Here is a 22,466-nt window from a genome sequence, read left to right on the forward strand (position 1 = left end):
CCACCAACCAATCAACAAACCATATAGTGTGGACATCTGATAACAGACCACCAACCAATCAACATACCAAATAGTGTGGACATCTGATAACAGACCACCAACCAATCAACATACCAAATAGTGTGGTCATCTGATAACAGACCACCAACCAATCAACATACCAAATAGTGTGGACATCTGATAACAGACCACCAACCAATCAACAAACCATATAGTGTGGTCATCTGATAACAGACCACCAACCAATCAACATACCAAATAGTGAGGACATCTGATAACAAACCACCAACCAATCAACATACCAAATAGTGTGGTCATCTGATAACAGACCACCAACCAATCAACAAACCATATAGTGTGGACATCTGATAACAGACCACCAACCAATCAACATACCAAATAGTGTGGACATGTGATAACAGACCACCAACCAATCAACATACCAAATAGTGTGGACATGTGATAACAGACCACCAACCAATCAACATACTAAATAGTGTGGACATCTGATAAAAGACCGCCAACCTATCAGTATACCAAATAGTGTGAACATCTGATAACAGACCACCAACCAATCAACATACCAAATAGTGAGGACATCTGATACCAGACCACCAACCAATCAACAAACCATATAGTGTGGTCATCTGATAACAAACCATCAACCTATCAACATACTAAATAGTGTGGACATCTGATAAAAGACCGCCAACCAATCAACATACCAAACAGTGTGGTCATCTGAAAACAGACCACCAACCTATCAGTATACCAAATAGTGTGAACCTCTGATAACAAACCACCAACCAATCAACAAACCATATAGTGTGGTCATCTGATAACAAACCATCAACCAATCAACATACCAAACAGTGTGGTCATCTGAAAACAGACCACCAACCTATCAGTATACCAAATAGTGTGAACATCTGATAACAAACCACCAACCAATCAACAAACCATATAGTGTGGTCATCTGATAACAAACCATCAACCAATCAACATACCAAACAGTGTGGTCATCTGAAAACAGACCACCAACCTATCAGTATACCAAATAGTGTGAACATCTGATAACAAACCACCAACCAATCAACATACCATATAGTGTGGTCATCTGATAACAGACCACCAACCAATCAACATACTAAATAGTGTGGACATCTGATAAAAGACCGCCAACCAATCAACATACCAAATAGTGTGGACTTCTGATAATAGACCACCAACCAAGCAACATACCAAATAGTGAGGACATCTGATACCAGACCACCAACCAATCAACATACCAAATAGTGTGGACATCTGATAACAAACCATCAACCAATCAACAAACCATATAGTGTGGTCATCTGATAACAGACCACCAACCAATTAACATATCATATAGTGTGGACATCTGATAACAGACCACCAACCAATCAACATACCGAATAGTGTGGACATCTGATAACAAACCACCAACCTATAAGTATACGAAATAGTGCGGACATCTGATAACACACCACCAATCTATCAAAATATCAAATAGTGTGGACATCTGATAACAGACTACCAACCAATTAACATATCATATAGTGTGGACCTCTGATAACAGACCACCAACAACATACCAAATAATGTGGACATCTGATAACAGACCACCAACCAATCAACATACCAAATGGTGTGGACATCATCAGATAACAGACCATCAACAAATCAACATATCAAATAGTGTGGACATCATCAGATTACAGACCACCAACAACATACCAAATAATGTGGACATCTGATAACAGACCACCAACCAATCAACATATCAAATAGTGTGGACATCTGATAACAGACCACCAACCAATCAACATATCAAATAGTGTGGACATCATCACATAATAGACCACCAAACGATCCACATACCAAATTATGTGGACATCTAATAAGAGACCACCAACCTATCAACATACCATATAGTGTGGTCATCTGATAACAGACCACCAACCAATCAACATATCAAATAGTGTGGACATCTGATAACAGACCACCAACCAATCAACATATCAAATAGTGTGAACCTCTGATAACAAACCACCAACCAATCAACATACCAAATAGTGTGAACCTCTGATAACAAACCACGAACCAATCAATATACCAAATAGTGTGAACCTCTGATAACAAACCACGAACCAATCAATATACCATATAGTGTGGACATCTGATAACAGACCACCAACCAATTAACATACCAAACAGTGTTGACATCTGATAACAGACCACCAACCAATCAACATACTAAATAGTGTGGACATTTGATAACAGACCACCAACCAATCAACATACCAAATAGTGTGGACATCTGATAACAGACCACCAACCAATCAACAAACCATATAGTGAGGACATCTGATAACAGACCACCAACCAATCAACATACCAAATAGTGTGGACATCTGATAACAGACCACCAACCAATCAACATACCAAATAGTGAGGACATCTGATAACAGACCACCAACCAATCAACATACCAAATAGTGAGGACATCTGATAACAGACCACCAACCAATCAACATACCAAATAGTGTGGACATCTGATAACAGACCACCAACCAGTCAACATACCAAATAGTGTGGACATCTGATAACAGACCACCAACCAATCAACATACCAAATAGTGTGGTCATCTGATAACAAACCACCAACCAATCAACATACCATATAGTGAGGACATCTGATAACAAACCACCAACCAATCAACATACCAAATAGTGTGGACATCTGATAACAGACCACCAACCAATCAACATACCAAATAGGGTGGACATCTGATACCAGACCACCAACCAATCAACATACTAAATAGTGTGGACATCTGATAACAGACCACCAACCAATCAACATACTAAATAGTGTGGACCTCAGATAACAGACCACCAACCAATCAACATACCAAATAGTGTGGTCATCTGATAACAGACCACCAACCAATCAACATACCAAATAGTGTGGTCATCTGATAACAAACCACCAACCAATCAACAAACCATATAGTGTGGACATCTGATAACAGACCACCAACCAATTAACATACCAAATAGTGTGGACATCTGATAACAGACCACCAACCAATCAACATACCAAATAGTGTGGACATCTGATAACAGACCACCAACCAATCAACATACTAAATAGTGTGGACATCTGATAACAGACCACCAACCAATCAACAAACCATATAGTGTGGACATCTGATAAAAGACCACCAACCAATCAACATACCAAATAGTGTGGTCATCTGATAACAGACCACCCACCAATCAACATACCATATAGTGTGGACATCTGATAACAGACCACCAACCAATCAACATACCATATAGTGTGGACATCTGATAACAGACCACCAACCAATCAACATACCATATAGTGTGGACATCTGATAACAAACCACCAACCAATCAACATACCAAATAGTGTGGTCATCTGATAACAGACCACCAACCAATCAACATACCATATAGTGTGGACATCTGATAACAGACCACCAACCAATCAACATACCATATAGTGTGGACATCTGATAACAAACCACCAACCAATCAACATACCAAATAGTGTGGTCATCTGATAACAGACCACCAACCAATCAACAAACCATATAGTGTGGTCATCTGATAACAGACCACCAACCAATCAACATACCAAATAGTGTGGTCATCTGATAACAGACCACCAACCAATCAACATACCAAATAGTGTGGACATCTGATAACAGACCACCAACCAATCAACAAACCATATAGTGTGGACATCTGATAACAGACCACCAACCAATCAACATACCAAATAGTGTGGACATCTGATAACAGACCACCAACCAATCAACATACCAAATAGTGTGGTCATCTGATAACAGACCACCAACCAATCAACATACCAAATAGTGTGGACATCTGATAACAGACCACCAACCAATCAACAAACCATATAGTGTGGTCATCTGATAACAGACCACCAACCAATCAACATACCAAATAGTGTGGACATGTGATAACAGACCACCAACCAATCAACATACCAAATAGTGTGGACATGTGATAACAGACCACCAACCAATCAACATACTAAATAGTGTGGACATCTGATAAAAGACCGCCAACCTATCAGTATACCAAATAGTGTGAACATCTGATAACAGACCACCAACCAATCAACATACCAAATAGTGAGGACATCTGATACCAGACCACCAACCAATCAACAAACCATATAGTGTGGTCATCTGATAACAAACCATCAACCTATCAACATACTAAATAGTGTGGACATCTGATAAAAGACCGCCAACCAATCAACATACCAAACAGTGTGGTCATCTGAAAACAGACCACCAACCTATCAGTATACCAAATAGTGTGAACCTCTGATAACAAACCACCAACCAATCAACAAACCATATAGTGTGGTCATCTGATAACAAACCATCAACCAATCAACATACCAAACAGTGTGGTCATCTGATAACAGACCACCAACCTATCAGTATACCAAATAGTGTGAACATCTGATAACAAACCACCAACCAATCAACAAACCATATAGTGTGGTCATCTGATAACAAACCATCAACCAATCAACATACCAAACAGTGTGGTCATCTGAAAACAGACCACCAACCTATCAGTATACCAAATAGTGTGAACATCTGATAACAAACCACCAACCAATCAACATACCATATAGTGTGGTCATCTGATAACAGACCACCAACCAATCAACATACTAAATAGTGTGGACATCTGATAAAAGACCGCCAACCAATCAACATACCAAATAGTGTGGACTTCTGATAATAGACCACCAACCAAGCAACATACCAAATAGTGAGGACATCTGATACCAGACCACCAACCAATCAACATACCAAATAGTGTGGACATCTGATAACAAACCATCAACCAATCAACAAACCATATAGTGTGGTCATCTGATAACAGACCACCAACCAATCAACATACCAAAAAGTGTGGACATCTGATAACAGACCACCAACCAATTAACATATCATATAGTGTGGACATCTGATAACAGACCACCAACCAATCAACATACCGAATAGTGTGGACATCTGATAACAAACCACCAACCTATCAGTATACGAAATAGTGCGGACATCTGATAACACACCACCAATCTATCAAAATATCAAATAGTGTGGACATCTGATAACAGACTACCAACCAATTAACATATCATATAGTGTGGACCTCTGATAACAGACCACCAACAACATACCAAATAATGTGGACATCTGATAACAGACCACCAACCAATCAACATACCAAATGGTGTGGACATCATCAGATAACAGACCATCAACAAATCAACATATCAAATAGTGTGGACATCATCAGATTACAGACCACCAACAACATACCAAATAATGTGGACATCTGATAACAGACCACCAACCAATCAACATATCAAATAGTGTGGACATCTGATAACAGACCACCAACCAATCAACATATCAAATAGTGTGGACATCATCACATAATAGACCACCAAACGATCCACATACCAAATTATGTGGACATCTAATAAGAGACCACCAACCTATCAACATACCATATAGTGTGGTCATCTGATAACAGACCACCAACCAATCAACATACCAAATAGTGTGGACATCTGATAACAGACCACCAACCAATCAACATACCAAATAGTGTGGACATCTGATAACAAACCACCAACCAATCAACATACCAAATAATGTGGACATCTAATAAGAGACCACCAACCTATCAACATACCATATAGTGTGGACATCTGATAACAGACCACCAACCAATCATCATACAAAATAGTGTGGACCTCAGATAACAGACCACCAACCAATTAACATACCAAACAGTGTTGACATCTGATAACAGACCACCAACCAATCAACATACTAAATAGTGTGGACATCTGATAACAGACCACCAACCAATCAACATATCAAATAGTGTGGACATCTGATAACAGACCACCAACCAATCAACATATCAAATAGTGTGAACCTCTGATAACAAACCACCAACCAATCAACATACCAAATAGTGTGAACCTCTGATAACAAACCACGAACCAATCAATATACCAAATAGTGTGAACCTCTGATAACAAACCACGAACCAATCAATATACCATATAGTGTGGACATCTGATAACAGACCACCAACCAATTAACATACCAAACAGTGTTGACATCTGATAACAGATCACCAACCAATCAACATACCAAATAGTGAGGACGTCTGATAACAGACCACAAATCTATCAACATACCAAATAGTATGGACATCTGATAACAGATCACCAACCAATCAACATACCAAATAGGGTGGACATCTGATTACAGACCACCAACCAATCAACATACCAAATAGGGTGGACATCTGATTACAGACCACCAACCAATCAACATACCAAATAGGGTGGACATCTGATTACAGACCACCAACCAATCAACATACCAAATAGTGAGGACGTCTGATAACAGACCACAAATCTATCAACATACCAAATAGTATGGACATCTGATAACAGATCACCAACCAATCAACATACCAAATAGGGTGGACATCTGATTACAGACCACCAACCAATTAACATACCAAACAGTGTTGACATCTGATAACAGACCACCAACCAATCAACATACTAAATAGTGTGGACATCTGATAACAGACCACCAACCAATCAACATACCAAATAGTGTGGACATCTGATAACAAACCATCAACCAATCAACATATCAAATAATGTGGACATCTGATAACACACCACCAATCTATCAAAATATCAAATAGTGTGGACATCTGATAACAAACCACCAACCAATCAACATACTAAATAGTGTGGACATCTGATAACAGACCACCAACCAATCAACATACCATATAGTGTGGACATCTGATAACAGACCACCAACCTATCAGTATACCAAATAGTGTGAACATCTGATAACAAACCACCAACCAATCAACAAACCATATAGTGTGGTCATCTGATAACAGACCACCAACCAATCAACATACTAAATAGTGTGGACATCTGATAAAAGACCGCCAACCAATCAACATACCAAATAGTGTGGACATCTGATAACAGACCACCAACCAAGCAACATACCAAATAGTGAGGACATCTGATACCAGACCACCAACCAATCAACATACCAAATAGTGTGGACATCTGATAACAAACCATCAACCAATCAACAAACCATATAGTGTGGTCATCTGATAACAGACCACCAACCAATCAACATACCAAAAAGTGTGGACATCTGATAACAGACCACCAACCAATTAACATATCATATAGTGTGGACATCTGATAACAGACCACCAACCAATCAACATACCGAATAGTGTGGACATCTGATAACAAACCACCAACCTATCAGTATACCAAATAGTGCGGACATCTGATAACACACCACCAATCTATCAAAATATCAAATAGTGTGGACATCTGATAACAGACTACCAACCAATTAACATATCATATAGTGTGGACCTCTGATAACAGACCACCAACAACATACCAAATAATGTGGACATCTGATAACAGACCACCAACCAATCAACATACCAAATGGTGTGGACATCATCAGATAACAGACCATCAACAAATCAACATATCAAATAGTGTGGACATCATCAGATAACAGACCACCAACAACATACCAAATAATGTGGACATCTGATAACAGACCACCAACCAATCAACATATCAAATAGTGTGGACATCTGATAACAGACCACCAACCAATCAACATATCAAATAGTGTGGACATCATCACATAATAGACCACCAAACGATCCACATACCAAATTATGTGGACATCTGATAACAGACCACCAACCAATCAACATACCAAATAGTGTGGACATCTGATAACAGACCACCAACCAATCAACATACCAAATAGAATGGAGATCTGATAACAGACCACCAACCAATCAACATACTAAATAGTGTGGACATCTGATAACAGACCACCAACCAATCAACATACCAAATAGTGTGGACATCTGATAACAGACCACCAACCAATCAACATACCAAATAGTGTGAACAGTTGATAACAGACCACCAACCAATCAACATACTAAATAGTGTGGACATCTGATAACAGACCACCAACCAATCAACATACCAAATAGTGTGGACATCTGATAACAGACCAGCAACCAATCAACATACTAAATAGTGAGGACATCTGATAACAGACTACCAACCAATCAACATACCAAATAGTTGAAACATCTGATAACAGACCACCAACCAATCAACATACCAAATAGTGTAGACATCTGATAACAGACCACCAACCAATCAACATACCAAATAGTGAGGACATTTGATAACAGATCACCAACCAATCAACATACCAAATAGTGTGGACATCTGATAACAGACCACCACCTTATCAACCTACCAAATTGTGTGGACATCTGATAACAGACCACCAACCAATCAACATACCAAATAGTGTGGACATCTGATAACAGACAACCAACCAATCAACATACCAAATAGTGTGGACATCTGATAACAGACCACCAACCAATCAACATACCAAATAGTGTGGACATCTGATGACAGACCACCAACCAATCAACATACCAAATAGTGTGGACATTTGATAACAGACCACCAACCAATCAACATACCAAATAGTGTGGACATCTGATAACAGACCACCAACCAATCAACATACCAAATAGTGTGGACATCTGATAACAGACCACCAACCAATCAACATAACAAATAGTGTGGACATCTGATAACAGACCACCAACCAATCAACATACCAAATAGTGTGGACATAGGATAACAGACCATCAACCAATCAACATACCAAATAGTGTGGACATAGGATAACAGACCACCAGCCAATAAACATACCAAATAGTGTGGACATCTGATAACAGATCACCAACCAATCAACATACCAAATAGTGTGGACATCTGATAACAAACAACCAACCAATCAACATACCAAATAGTGTGGACATCTGATAACAGACCACCAACCAATCAACATACCAAATAGTGTGGACATGTGATAACAGACCACCAACCAATCAACATACCAAATAGTGTGGACATCTGATAACAGACCACCAACCAATCAACATACCAAATAGTGTGGACATCTGATAACAGACCACCAGCCAATAAACATACCAAATAGTGTGGACATCTGATAACAGATCACCAACCAATCAACATACCAAATAGTGTGGACATCTGATAACAGACCACCAACCAATCAACCTACCAAATAGTGTGGACATCTGATAACAGATCACCAACTAATCAACATACCAAATAGTGTGGACATCTGATAACAAACCACCAACTAATCAACATACTAAATAGTGTGGTCATCTGATAACAGACCACCAACCAATCAACATACCAAATAGTGTGGACATCTGATAACAGACTACCAACCAATCAACATACCAAATAGTGTGGCCATCTGATAACAGACCACAAACCAATCAATCTACCAAATAGTGTGGACATCTGATAACAGACCACCAACCAATCAACATACCAAATAGTGTGGACATTTGATAACAGACCACCAACAAATCAACATACAAAATAGTGTGGACACCTGATTACATACCACCAACCAATCAACATACCAAATAGTGTTGACATCTGATAACAGACCACCAAACTATCAACATACTCAATAGTGTGGCCATCTGATAACAGACCACCAACCAATCAACATACCAAATAGTGTTGACATTTGATAACAGACTACCAACAAATCAACATACCAAATAGGGTGGACATCTGATTACAGACCACCAACCAATCAATATACTCAATTGTGTGGACATCTGATAACAGATCACCAACCAATCAACATACCAAATAGTGAGGACGTCTGATAACAGACCACAAATCTATCAACATACCAAATAGTATGGACATCTGATAACAGATCACCAACCAATCAACATACCAAATAGGGTGGACATCTGATTACAGACCACCAACCAATCAACATACCAAATAGGGTGGACATCTGATTACAGACCACCAACCAATCAACATACCAAATAGGGTGGACATCTGATTACAGAACACCAACCAATCAACATATCAAATAGGGTGGACATCTGATAACAGACCACCAACCAATCAACATATCAAATAGGGTGGACATCTGATTACAGACCACCAACCAATCAACATACCAAATAGGGTGGACATCTGATTACAGACCACCAACCAATCAACATACCAAATAGGGTGGACATCTGATTACAGACCACCAACCAATCAACATACCAAATAGGGTGGACATCTGATAACAGACCACCAACCAATCAACATATCAAATAGGGTGGACATCTGATTACAGACCACCAACCAATCAACATACCAAATAGGGTGGACATCTGATTACAGACCACCAACCAATCAACATACCAAATAGGGTGGACATCTGATTACAGACCACCAACCAATCAATATACTCAATAGTGTGGACATCTGATAAAAGACCACCAACCTATCAACATACCAAATAGTGTGGACATTTGATAACAGGCTACCAACAAATCAACATACCAAATAGTGTGAACATCTGATAACAGACTACCAACCAATCAACATACCAAATAGTGTGGACATCTGATAACAGACCACCAACCAATCAACATACCAAATAGTGTGGACATTTGATAACAGACCACCAACCAATCAACATACAAAATAGTGTGGACATCTGATAACAGACCACCAACCAATTAACATACCAAATAGTGTGAACATCAGATAACAGACCACCAACCAATCAACGTATCAAATAGTGTAGACATCTGATAACAGACCACAAACCAATCAACATACCAAATAGTGAGGACATCTGATAACAGACCACCAACCAATCAACATACCAAATAGTGTGGACATCTGATAACAGATCACCAACCAATCAACATACCAAATAGTGAGGACGTCTGATAACAGACCACAAATCTATCAACATACCAAATAGTATGGACATCTGATAACAGACCACCAACCAAGCAACATACCAATTAGTGTTGACATAGGATAACAGTCCACCAACCAATCAACATAACAAATAGTGTGGACCTCGGGAAACTGACCACCAACCAATCAACATACCAAATAGTGTAGACATCTGATAAAAGACCACCAACCAATCAACATACCAAATAGTGTGGACATCTGATAACAGACCACCAACCAATCAACATACCAAATAGTGTGGCCATCTGATAACAAACCACCAACCAATCAACATACTAAATAGTGTGGACATCTGATAAAAGACCACCAACCAATCAACATACCAAATAGTGTGGACATCTGATAACAGACCACCAACCAATCAACATACTAAATAGTGTAGTCATCTGATAAAAGACCACCAACCAATCAACATACCAAATTGTGTGGACATCTGATAACAGACTACCAACCAATCAACATACCAAATTGTGTGGACATCTGATAACAGACCACCAACCAATCAACATACCAAAAAGTGTGGACATCTGATAACAGACTACCAACCAATCAACATACAAAATAGTGTGGTCATCTGATAACAGACCACCAAACAATCAGCATACCAAATAGAATGGAGATCTGATAAATACCATGTTTGCACCTGTCCTAAGTCAGGAATCTGATGTCCAGTAGTTGTCGTTTGTTTATGTAATTTATACATGTATGTGTTTCTCTTTTCTATTTTTTTTTATATAGATTAGACCGTTGGTTTTCCCTTTTTAATGGTTTTACACTAGTTATTTTGGGGCCCTTTACAGCTTATTGTTTGGTGTGATCCAAGGCTCTGTGTTGAAGGCCGTACATTGACCTATAATGGTTTACTTTTTTTAAATTGTTATTTGAATTGAGAGTTGTCTCATTGGCACTCACACCATATCTTCCTATATCTAGTTACTCAATATGTTATTAATGAGGATTCAGTAGGATACCTGTCCACTGTACAAAAACATGTAAATTTTATACTGAGGAACCAGTAGGGTCTGTTTCATCTTCTGGGACTTCTTTAGCAGAAAAGGTAAATAACACCAGTAATGAAATAATAATTTATTATGACTCAACAAGCTAAAAAAATCTCAATATGGTAACCATGATAACATGTATTTATCTAGATGCTAATGAATTTTCTGAGCTTGAAAAAGAGGTAGAATTATCACTATGGTGATCCTGAGTGTTGCTTTGATCACCATGGTTACGCTCATTGACAGAATGACTATTTTCATCTTCCGAATATAGTGAAAAAGAGTTAGTTTCCACTGAAGACGTTGTGCTTGTACTGTCAAAAGATCTACTGACTAAAGTTGGACTTGACAACATGGGCAATGACGACAGAGACATGTCAGGCAAGAAAGGCAACGACTGATTACTACAAAACCTAGATAGGTCAGGTGACAGATCATGTTGTTTAGCTATGTAATCACTCAAAAGTTTGTTGATGTCGTAATCATCAAGAATTTTTATGAGTTTGACTGCTCCATGAGATATGGCTTCCGTACACGACTTGAGTCTTTCTCTATGATGACTGGTAATCATGTCATATGTTAGATCACGCACAGTTTTACAAAGCTGTATAGAGGCAGATACCACACTCATACAGGAACCTGAAATTAAAAATAAAGTTATTGATCTTACAGTGCTGTATGGACAATGGTGGAGACAGATATCTTAGTAATACAACAGGAACTTAACATGTCATTTGTAAGTTTATTAGTCAAATACATGTAATTGAATTTGCACAGGAACCCAAAACACATTCATTTAAATTTAATTATTTGTCAGATACATCATGTACATTTTGTACATGTAGCATGGATAGTTAAAACAGTTTTACATGTTGCTGTAAAATGTACAATGTGCCTATAATAAATCCTGATACCTCACTCATTAAAGTGCAGCTCAGATAATATTTTCCCCACATTTCATTGTATATTTTAGCAAATACATGAATGAATGAGCATATGAGTTTTTCAAGTACTATCAGGTTTTTTTTTCATCAGATTTTTAAAAGTATTTTTTTTCATGAGACTTTAGACCTCACTTTAGACCAAGCATGTTAAAAAGATCTGTAGCAATGTAATTAATATAATGAGTCTGATACCATCAATCACTCTGTCACATGTACATGTATGTCTGTTTTACATGATAACTTTTTTAAGGCATACTTTTTTTTAAATTACCTAAAATTCTTTTTTGAACATCTTTAGATTGAACTGTTAATGTTCCTTCACAGCCATTAAAGTCTTTCTCTGTAGCAAATGCAACTAGTGCTTGAGACGATGCTATAACAGGCTCACAGAAAACCATCACTCTGGAATGCTGGGTAATGTTGGGATTGGATTTGTATGATTTGATGCTTGCTATGAGACATCCCGCTGCACAAGTTACACTTTTGACACTAAGTTTAAATTGATCTTGTAGACCCTCATCTTTTACATTTTGTCCTGCAGTTCGACAGATGTCAGTGATCACAGCAATATGCTTGGATATATTAGAACACAGATCTATGATAATTTGTGGAGAAAGTTCGTCAATACGTGTTCGTTTCAATCGGAAACAACTTAGTTTGATTTCAAGCCCTGAGTAACAAACGGAATATTTATCTATTAATCCTGTTTCTGCCAGTGTACACTTTGCAAAGTTTACAGTTATAAGATAACAGGCATGGCAAATTATTTCCATAAATTTAATAAGTACAGAGGACAGTTCTTCAACCGAGTCACATATTTCAACCCATTTTGCTGAAATCATGTGAACGCTGGAGACCAAAGTTTTGGATAAGTCGGTAATTGATCTAAGTGTTGAAGTAATAGAGTCGTGCAGCTTTTCTGATGGTAGAAATCTTATGGTTTCTGTAAGCACTGGTCGAACACAACATGACAACAGTAACAGCTCAGCAACACTCTGGATTTTAGTGGTACATGATTCACAGATTGCTGCTAAAGTTCTTGAGCTGCTTGCATTCATTGCATTATGTATTGTTTATTGTGCTTTACACTTTAAATACTGCAATACCATTATGATTGTAAATATCAATACTAAAGATTTAGGCTGCTTTTGTTCATGTTTGCAATGCATACGGCACACATACAAATATGCTAAAATTCGGCATTTTGTATTTTTTCATTATAAGATGAGAAAGGAAGCCAGTTTTTCTTTGCACTTGTAGTACTCGTCGTTATCGTCAGTTTTAAACTAAATCCTCTTTTGGTGGCGTGGGCGTGGTCATATTAGAAGCAGGAAGCGGTAAAGGTTTTAAATCGCGTGATAGACGTGATTTGACGGTTTACATCGTAAAATCGCCGGAAAAAATAGTTTTATTTATATATTCACGCAAACATAGCTTTTAGAGTGAACGATTGTCTAAACTTAAATGTAAGTCATATTTTGATTATAAAATGTGCAATATAATTTTATGTCAGTTATAAAAAAAGATATTTAATATCGCGTACTAATCAGGATGAATCACGTGTTTCCGTCATGCTCGAAGAAAATCAACTTCCGGCTACACAGAAAATTGTAGATTTTGGACTTAATTTGTTAAAATAAGACCATTTCTACATTATTTAAAGTCAAATACACCGACAAGTTATCCTAGAAGACACTGAGGTTCGTTTACAATCCATAATTTGGCAGCGGAAGTCATATTTCAGACGTCCTTTTCCGCTTTTCTGTACAACTTCCGCTTGTCCTTGTTGACAAAGCAGTTGCGCTTGTTTGTCCAGCGGGACAAGATGTGTCGCTTTTCTCGATTTGGTCAAACAAACATGTATACATTCCATTTTCTCTGAATAAAGAAATGCTTTTTTGGGAGATGACTTCTTATTTTAAGGTTAAGCATTACGTGTGTGGCTCTCCCACAATCACATCACCATCTTCAGTCGTAGAGACTGCAAATATTGTTATACAAATATAATTTATGTAAATCAATTGTATCTGATTTATGTCCTTTACGGGCCTATTTGGGATTCAGGAGTAGGGTGCCACTTAGTTCAAAGTATTATGATGTCTGGCAAGGCTATTTTTATCTTTCTTGGAAGCCTTCCTAGGTATCAGGTACGTTCGCACCCAATACACTTTCGCACCCTACATGTTAGCACCTAGCACGTTCACGCCCAATTTTAATTAAAATTCCAGTTGAATAAATGGAAAATCATGATTGTTGTTTTAAATTGCTATAACTGAATGTCTTTGGCTTGGTACGAGTAAAACATTGAAGATTTTAAATGAAATACACAAAAGATAATTTGATACTACAAACTGTAAAACTGAACAATTTAAGAACTCGTTCTTTGTCAAGACTGTTATTCATTGGAACCAACTGGAAGAAGCAGTAGTGTGCGCCAAGTCAGTTGAGAGCTTCAAAACAGCTCTCCAACGCCGTCAATAGGCGCTCTCTCTCCCGTCGAGTAAAAGCCAGTATTGGTACCTTCGACGTAACGATACAGATACAGATAATTGTTTTAACAGCTTGGTCCTTTTGATCTCAAACAATAAAATATAGCAATACACAATTATAATCAAAACATGATTAAAAAAAAATTCAACACCAAAAAAAGGTACTAAGTCAGAAATTCACTTTTACAAGTCAACGAAACAAAGTTAACCAAAACATGATGAAGAGTTATTCAACAAAAATTAAATTGTTGACAGAATCTCACTTTATTTAGAAAGGATTATTATTTTTAACAATACACTATCCAAAACTTGAGTAAGTTTTATTCCACACCAAAAAAAATTCTGTTTCACTTCATTTTGAGACAATGACAAGAAATTATACTATAAGAATACACTTGTCAAAACTTGATTACAAAGTTATTAAACACAAAACCGATCAAAATTGGGCCCAAACATGTAGGGTGCGAAAGTGAAAGGGGGCGAACATGAGTGGGTGTGAACGTGAATTGGCGCGAACGGACCCGGACCAGTGGACTGAAAACTCTACTAGTCCGGCTCCAAATCTACTGGTCCTGCAAAAATGACATTAATTTGACAAACACTAATATATAATGACATATATACCGTATTTATTCTATTAAACGCCCCGGGGGCGAAGACAATTTCCGAAAGGGGGGCGTCAATTAGAGAAACGAATTTCGTACCTTACTTCATTGACCTTTACCTGAATTTTGTTGAAACAGACTATAGTAACATACACGTGTTTCTTATTGTCTCCATAATCTATAAATAGCGTTTATCGGTAATGTGACCTCATGTAATAATTTGTTAAAATTTTCGAATGAACAAGCGTCAACATCAATGGAACATAATTTCAACAGCTGAATTAGGGGTTATTATGTATCCAAAAGTATCTGGAGTTATGCAATCGGCGACAAACTAAGATGTAAACAAGAGGAAGCTAATCCAAACGATAAATTTGCCGTCAAACTCGTCTTTGTCATTGGAAATGAAGAAAAATGTGTAGGCCACCTGCTGATTGAACATAGTAAAATCTTCAACTTTTTCTTAAAAAGGAGAGGTAAAATCAATGCGACTGTGACTGGAAGCAAGTTTTTTGATATCGGACTTGAAATACCTTGCATATACACATTTTCCGGGAACGATACCGATATTGAAAAACTTAAAATTTTACTGAAATAGACCAAATTTATTTGTTTAACTACAAAATGGGGGCGTTTATTAGAAGTCAAAAGTTCTGAACACACTATTTTCGGTAGGGGGGCGTTAATTAGAAGGGGGGCTTTAAATAGAATAAATAGGGTATGTCATGTATGTTTAATTTACATAAGTTAGACAGTACTAAAGGAATAGTCTTATTCTGATTTTGTTAAAGGCTTTAATTGGTAATCTCAATGATTTTCTTTATCAAAATCATGATCAAGGACAGAAAAAATATCAACATTGTCTTCCACGTCATTGCAATCCTCACGACGACCATATATAGGGTGCCTGACTAGGTTGTCTAAAGTGCTGTCCAGAAATATTTCACATTTCAATAGCCGGGAGTAGATCAATGATGCTATATCTTCAGTGTGAAACATAAGGAATAAAAGATCTGATAAAACAATTGGAAGCATATTTGATCGCCAATCATTCTTTACAAGTTTCATCTCAGAAAACCCCCTTTCTGCATCAGCAGAATGAGCAGGAAGGGACAAGATTAAATTATCTTAATTTTTTTGTCCGGCAATTTAACTCCTTTCAAAAATTTCCACATTTTATATTGTTGTGAAGGACGCTCACCCAAGATATTGATTAACTTGATCAATTGTAATACCCTCCAGTACTGTGGAATTGATTTCACAGGTAAATTGTTTTGTAAACAAAAGGAGATTTTGATGCAATCAGTGATTTTTATTGACAAATTTCTGCCAGACCACCAGCTGACAAAATCTACTGGTCCGACGCAAATTTTACTAGTCCCGGACTTCTGGACTAGCGCTAATTTCAAACCCTGCCTTTAGCTAATGTTGAACAAAAAATGTAAACAAACGCAAATACTGAACGGGTAACAAAATCACCTAAAAGCAAAACAAATGCAAATTCAGGACAGGTAACAAAATCAGCTTAAAGCAAAATAACAATATTGCATCTAGGTAAGCAAAGGACTTAGCTAGCAGTTCTTGACATGCCCGCTCTAAAGATTGTGTCCATCATATGAACATTGAGCACAATGCCTCCCGTTTAATGTTCAGTATCATACCTTCACAACAAAATATGAGAAGAACATAACCTGTGTCATGTCATATTCGATGCTAATACCCTATGAATTAATCAATTTTACAATGTGTTAAAACTACAATACAGTAGATACATGTAGATAATTATTATTTTTATTTCAGAAAGAGATTAATGATTCTTATAGATATCATTGATGTCAGAAAATAGAACAATTGAGGTGTCAGGTATGTACTTTAAAGTGATATGTTAAGATTGTACTAAAAAAAAGAATAATTAAAAAGTAATTTATGTCAAAACAGAAAAGAGAGAATTAACATGTCAGGTGTGAACAAAAAAGAGAGAAGTTGAGATTATTGACATATGTTGCAGATCTTCCCAACACATTCGGTTTTAAGAGTGATCTTTAAAACAATTACCTTTGTTAGTCTTGTATTATTTTAATTTTAGTTTCTTGTGTACAATTTGGAAATTAGTATGCAATCATTATCACTGAACTAGTATATATTTGTTTAGGGTCAAGCTGAAGGACGCCTCCGGATGCGAGAATTTCTCGCTACATTGAAGACCTGTTGGTGACCTTCTGCTGTTGTTTTTTTATTTGGTCGGGTTGTTGTCTCTTTGACACATTCCCCATTTCCATTCTCAATTTTACCTGCAAATGATAATCCTAATTAATTCAATTTCAGTTTCTTGTCCTAAGTCAGATCAGACAGAAACAATTAATGTACCAAAAATGTAAGAGGAGTGTGATTTTTATATTAATATTCATCTTTTCTGTATCAAAATGATATTTTTAGATAAATAAAATGCATTTTTTTTTTGTTGTTGTTGAAAGTTAGTTCATACATATTGATATACAATTTAAATAGACTTTTGTTCATTATTTATCTCCCTTTATAGAACGGGAAGTATTGGTATTGCCTCCCTTAGACAGAGAGATTGTTATTCAAGAATCAAAGTCTGGACCAAGAAATCTACACAGAATGTCATTGGTCGATCTGGGTAAACGTTTACTAGAGGCAGCCAAGCGTGGAGAGACAGATGAAGTAAGGACACTGATGTCTAATGGTGCTCCATTCACAACAGACTGGGTAATTATACATAGTTAAGAAAATAACAACACTATATTAAACAATACTTTTCAATTTACACACAAAAAATAGACAACGTTCTCTTTCTATCCTGCTTATAAAATTCATCGATGTCTATAGGGAGGTTTATAACATACATTGGATACAAAAGACAAAGGTATTAAAGATTGAGTGGAGACATCAGACATGTCAGACCAACTAGAACAATAAGAATGAGTACCTTCATTACTGTTTTGAATTTCAACAACTGTATAATCTACCTTGAGAACTTCTACTTATTGTGACACCAACACTTATTTATAACCACTACATATATTTTGCCATTTTTTTGGAAGAAAGATAAATATAGGAATTATCAGATTATAAAATGGTGCAAAAAAATAGATGAAACAAGGATGAGATTGTACAAAACTATCATTCATAGTACGAACATCAGAACACATCAAACATTGTCAAAGGTATTGACCAATCTGAGCAGGCCTGGGGTAATGGTAATTTGTAATTGTAATGCATTGTAATATTACATTTTTTGGATGCAATGCAAAGTAATTTGTAATGCACATTTTCTGCATTACAATTACATGTAATGTAATGATTACTTTAGTTAAAAATTGATGTAATGCCTCCATTACAGTTCATTACTTTTCATTACAAATTGGTAAATTAGATAAAATTGAAGAATATTGTATAATGAAAATAAAATATAAACAAAAACAATAGAAAGTATGAAATAAAATTTTTGTCAGTTAATTACTGTATTAAATAAATTAAATCAATCTTTAAAACACAAAAATATCAAGTCTTTGATCTTAATTTCTGATATTTGTTTAATATGATATGGGAATATTTTGGTGTTTGGTGGTCTATGAAAAATCTTATAAAAAAAGTTATCAAACAAAACTATATAGATCAATGAAAAAAATATGAAGATGAAAATTTCATAATTTTATACACACCTTATATGTATTTCAATGAAATATTGAATATATCAAACAACATTTTTAAACCAAACTGTGGTTTGGGTCCTGTCTGTGTTGTCATTTCACCTAATTAATATCAAAATGTTTTTATTGCAATCAAATCTTCTCAACTTATGTTTGTCCTCACAGAGCCCTTTGGCATTTCACAAGATAATCCTTTAATGACACATTTATTATATCCCTTTGAAATCCTTCATGATGTCTTAATGATTAAGTAATCAATGTTAGAAACAAAATTATATGAAAATTTATTTATTTTTTACCACCACCTAAGAAACTTGAAAGTGACTTTTTCAGTTTCATGCCTCCTCCTACTCAATCAAAGGGTATAGACACAGGTATGGTGTAGTACATGATGTTGACATCTACTTGTGAAGAAATTTTAATCAATGCACTGGAATAATGGAAGTCAAATTCAGTGTGCCTTTCTTCTTTGGCTAATACAGCTATCAAGTATTTAGCCATTTCCCACACAAAATCTCCTGTAGAAAGGCTTTTAAGTATTGCCGGAAAGGTGTAAAAAGAACTGATCGCTGTTCTCTTAATGGCATCACATTTAAACCACTTATGATGATAAAGTGCAATGGACATATTAATTAACCAGTATTTGAAGGCTATGAACCTAACACTGTATACATATGTATGTATACCTCTGTTTTTGAAATGCTTTTTGTTTTTATATTGAAAAAGTAATGTGTTATATCATGTATGTAATGCATTACACAGGCAAAGTAATTGTAATGTAATGCATTACATGTGAGAAAAAATGTAATTGTAATTGTAATGGAAGAATCCCAAAGTAATTGTCATGTAATGCATTACATTGCAATGTAATGGCCCCAGGCCTGAATCTGTGATCCAGTCATAATTGACCTGCTTTAATTTTATATATCTATTTATAGCTTGGAACCTCTCCCTTACACTTTCCTACACAGTTTGGACACCCTGACACAGCTGAGGTAGTAACCAATCAGTGATCTAGTTATAACTTGTAAACCGGTTTTATATATCTATTTATAGCTTGGAACCTCTCCCTTACACTTTGCTACACAGTTTGGACACCATGACACAGCTGAAGTAGTAACTAATCTGTGATCTAGTTATAACTTGTAAACTGGTTTTATATATCTATTTATAGCTTGGAACCTCTCCCTTACACTTTGCTACACAGTTTGGACACCATGACACAGCTGAGGTAGTAACCAATCTGTGATCTAGTTATAACTTGTAAACTGGTTTTATATATCTATTTATAGCTTGGAACCTCTCCCTTACACTTTGCTACACAGTTTGGGCACCATGACACAGCTGAGGTAGTAACTAATCTGTGATCTAGTTATAACTTGTAAACCGGTTTTATATATCTATTTATAGCTTGGAACCTCTCCCTTACACTTTGCTACACAGTTTGGACACCATGACACAGCTGAGGTAGTAACTAATCTGTGATCTAGTTATAACTTGTAAACCGGTTTTATATATCTATTTATAGCTTGGAACCTCTCCCTTACACTTTGCTACACAGTTTGGACACCATGACACAGCTGAGGTAGTAACCAATCTGTGATCTAGTTATAACTTGTAAACCGGTTTTATATATCTATTTATAGCTTGGAACCTCTCCCTTACACTTTGCTACACAGTTTGGACACCATGACACAGCTGAGGTAGTAACTAATCTGTGATCTAGTTATAACTTGTAAACCGGTTTTATATATCTATTTATAGCTTGGAACCTCTCCCTTACACTTTGCTACACAGTTTGGACACCATGACACAGCTGAGGTAGTAACCAATCTGTGATCTAGTTATAACTTGTAAACCGGTTTTATATATCTATTTATAGCTTGGAACCTCCCCATTACACTTTGCTACACAGTTTGGACACCATGACACAGCTGAGGTAGTAACCAATCTGTGATCTAGTTATAACTTGTAAACCGGTTTTATATATCTATTTATAGCTTGGAACCTCTCCCTTACACTTTGCTACACAGTTTGGGCACCATGACACAGCTGAGGTAGTAACCAATCTGTGATCTAGTTATAACTTGTAAACCGGTTTTATATATCTATTTATAGCTTGGAACCTCCCCATTACACTTTGCTACACAGTTTGGACACCATGACACAGCTGAGGTAGTAACCAATCTGTGATCTAGTTATAACTTGTAAACCGGTTTTATATATCTATTTATAGCTTGGAACCTCTCCCTTACACTTTGCTACACAGTTTGGGCACCATGACACAGCTGAGGTAGTAACCAATCTGTGATCTAGTTATAACTTGTAAACCGGTTTTATATATCTATTTATAGCTTGGAACCTCCCCATTACACTTTGCTACACAGTTTGGACACCATGACACAGCTGAGGTAGTAACTAATCTGTGATCTAGTTATAACTTGTAAACCGGTTTTATATATCTATTTATAGCTTGGAACCTCTCCCTTACACTTTGCTACACAGTTTGGACACCATGACACAGCTGAGGTAGTAACTAATCTGTGATCTAGTTATAACTTGTAAACCGGTTTTATATATCTATTTATAGCTTGGAACCTCTCCCTTACACTTTGCTACACAGTTTGGACACCATGACACAGCTGAGGTAGTAACTAATCTGTGATCTAGTTATAACTTGTAAAC

At 36.6% G+C, this 22,466-nt stretch overlaps 2 protein-coding genes across 5 annotated transcripts in view; one reads left to right on the forward strand and one right to left on the reverse strand.

The window, feature by feature from the left end:
- Nucleotides 1-12,141: 12,141 nt before the first annotated feature.
- On the reverse strand, nucleotides 12,142-14,404 carry LOC134718438 (talin rod domain-containing protein 1-like). The gene is made up of 2 exons (XM_063580952.1): nucleotides 13,285-14,404; nucleotides 12,142-12,708 (listed from the first exon to the last, which is right to left on the reverse strand). The coding sequence occupies exons 1-2, from the start codon at nucleotides 14,069-14,071 to the stop codon at nucleotides 12,212-12,214; spliced, it is 1,284 nt and encodes a 427-aa protein (XP_063437022.1). The 5' UTR covers nucleotides 14,072-14,404; the 3' UTR covers nucleotides 12,142-12,211.
- A 162-nt stretch (nucleotides 14,405-14,566) lies between these two features.
- The window catches only part of LOC134718436 (GA-binding protein subunit beta-1-like), a 42,807-nt gene continuing 34,907 nt past the window's right edge, over nucleotides 14,567-22,466 (forward strand). For 2 of the 4 annotated variants that reach the window (XM_063580947.1, XM_063580951.1), the window contains exons 1-3: nucleotides 14,567-14,713; nucleotides 17,908-17,970; nucleotides 18,647-18,837. In XM_063580947.1, coding sequence (XP_063437017.1) covers nucleotides 17,940-17,970; nucleotides 18,647-18,837 — 222 coding nt within the window. In that variant the 5' untranslated portion in view covers nucleotides 14,567-14,713; nucleotides 17,908-17,939. Of the gene's footprint in view, nucleotides 14,714-14,804; nucleotides 14,874-14,911; nucleotides 14,937-17,907; nucleotides 17,971-18,646; nucleotides 18,838-22,466 lie in introns of those variants that run through there. The other 2 variants (XM_063580948.1, XM_063580950.1) reach the window with 2 other exon arrangements.

The sequence above is a fragment of the Mytilus trossulus genome, chromosome 5, assembly GCF_036588685.1.
Source record: "Mytilus trossulus isolate FHL-02 chromosome 5, PNRI_Mtr1.1.1.hap1, whole genome shotgun sequence".
NCBI lineage: Eukaryota > Metazoa > Mollusca > Bivalvia > Mytilida > Mytilidae > Mytilus > Mytilus trossulus.